The following is a 1,246-nucleotide window of genomic DNA, read 5'->3' on the forward strand; positions in this document are numbered from 1 at the left end:
GACCGTAATTGTTGTCGGTGGCTGCAAAATTTGATTCGATTATATGAACATATTTTGTTTTGGATCATACGACTCAATAACTTCTACTACGTCATAATAAAGTTACCTCTTCTTTCTTCTCGTCCTTCGTAGGTGGTGGCAGAGTATGCTCTTGCTTCTCCTTCTACGGGGGTGGTGGATGAATAGGGGAGATCAACTCAACCCTTCTCTTTGTTTTCCTTTGAACTCTTTCGCAAACCTTGGTGGGATCCGCGGTCCTGCTCTTCACCACCACAGTCTTTGGTTGGCTATTGGCCCTCACGTTCTCAACACCTATTTGCAAATATCGATATCTCTGGATGTTATGTGTCTCTCTAAACAAATATCGGATTGCAAGCACGGGTATGAAATATTGCAAACCTTCAAATATGAGGAGGGATTTCTCAACCTTCTTCGCGCAACCTTGGCAGTCCATGTCTACCTTAAGCGAAATATCTCGAGGCTCCTCTGCAGACTCCTCCTTCTCAGACTCCTTTTGTTCCTTTGGGGCCGCAAAGAGGAAACATTGCTAGTTGGCACGATATATAAAGATGAAATCAGGAAACGAAACGCTACCGCAACCTTTGTACAAAAAATTTCAGTTTATAAGCGTACATTTTCCGATTAATGTTGGTGTTCATATTGCTCCAAATCTATTTTTTTAGATTGACAAGTATCTTTTCTCTCCTAAAAAAATATCTTTTTTGCGGTAGCTTAGGAAAAGTTTTGATTTACAATGTAGACAAATTAAATCATGAAACAAAATGCTAAAGGTATTATATACAATGTTCAATTCAAGTGTAAAATTTCAGATTAATGTCAGAGTTTAAATAACTCAAATAGTTTTTTAGTTAAAAAAACTTACTTCTCCCATTTCTTGGCCGAAGACTCTTTTTAACCGACCACTCAGGAAGGAGGGAAAAGCTTGCGTCTATTCTGTGCTTGGACACCTTCTACCACTTCTTTGGTTTCGTCGCTCCTGGATTCACAACGACACAACCATTGGCGGTTATATAGGCGGCCAAAGCAGATGCTGCCATTCTCAAGTCGTCTGTAGTCATGGATGAGAATTTGCATCATGTCAACTTTCGGAATCCACATCTCAATAGGACATTATTTCTTCCTATTCCAAATGGCCAGAAAAAGTGACGGCAACATATTCTGTCATTACCGTGGAGCGCAGTAACTAATCTATAATACCTAAATAGTTCATCCCCACTATCTTATT

The 1,246-nt window shown here is 39.6% G+C and overlaps 1 protein-coding gene across 2 annotated transcripts; it reads right to left on the reverse strand.

Annotated features, from left to right (window-relative positions):
- Positions 1-86: 86 nt before the first annotated feature.
- Positions 87-1,026, reverse strand: LOC123178436 (heavy metal-associated isoprenylated plant protein 7-like). 2 transcript variants are annotated; one of them, XM_044591452.1, is made up of 3 exons: positions 884-992; positions 400-547; positions 87-312 (listed from the first exon to the last, which is right to left on the reverse strand). In XM_044591452.1, the coding sequence occupies exons 1-3, from the start codon at positions 890-892 to the stop codon at positions 164-166; spliced, it is 306 nt and encodes a 101-aa protein (XP_044447387.1). In that variant the 5' UTR covers positions 893-992; the 3' UTR covers positions 87-163. The 2 variants fall into 2 exon arrangements, with proteins under 2 accessions (XP_044447387.1, XP_044447388.1); XM_044591453.1 differs by having other exon boundaries at positions 116-312; positions 400-520; positions 884-1,026.
- Positions 1,027-1,246: the final 220 nt, after the last annotated feature.

This window comes from Triticum aestivum, unplaced genomic scaffold, assembly GCF_018294505.1.
Source record: "Triticum aestivum cultivar Chinese Spring unplaced genomic scaffold, IWGSC CS RefSeq v2.1 scaffold207575, whole genome shotgun sequence".
Taxonomy (NCBI): Eukaryota; Viridiplantae; Streptophyta; class Magnoliopsida; order Poales; family Poaceae; genus Triticum; species Triticum aestivum.

Excerpts from the sequence above, each read along its gene's own strand:
- LOC123178436 (XM_044591452.1), bottom strand. Across the intron at positions 313-399 it reads ATCCCTCCTCATATTTGAAG|GTGTTGAGAACGTGAGGGCC; the intron begins GTTTGCAATATT and ends ATTTGCAAATAG.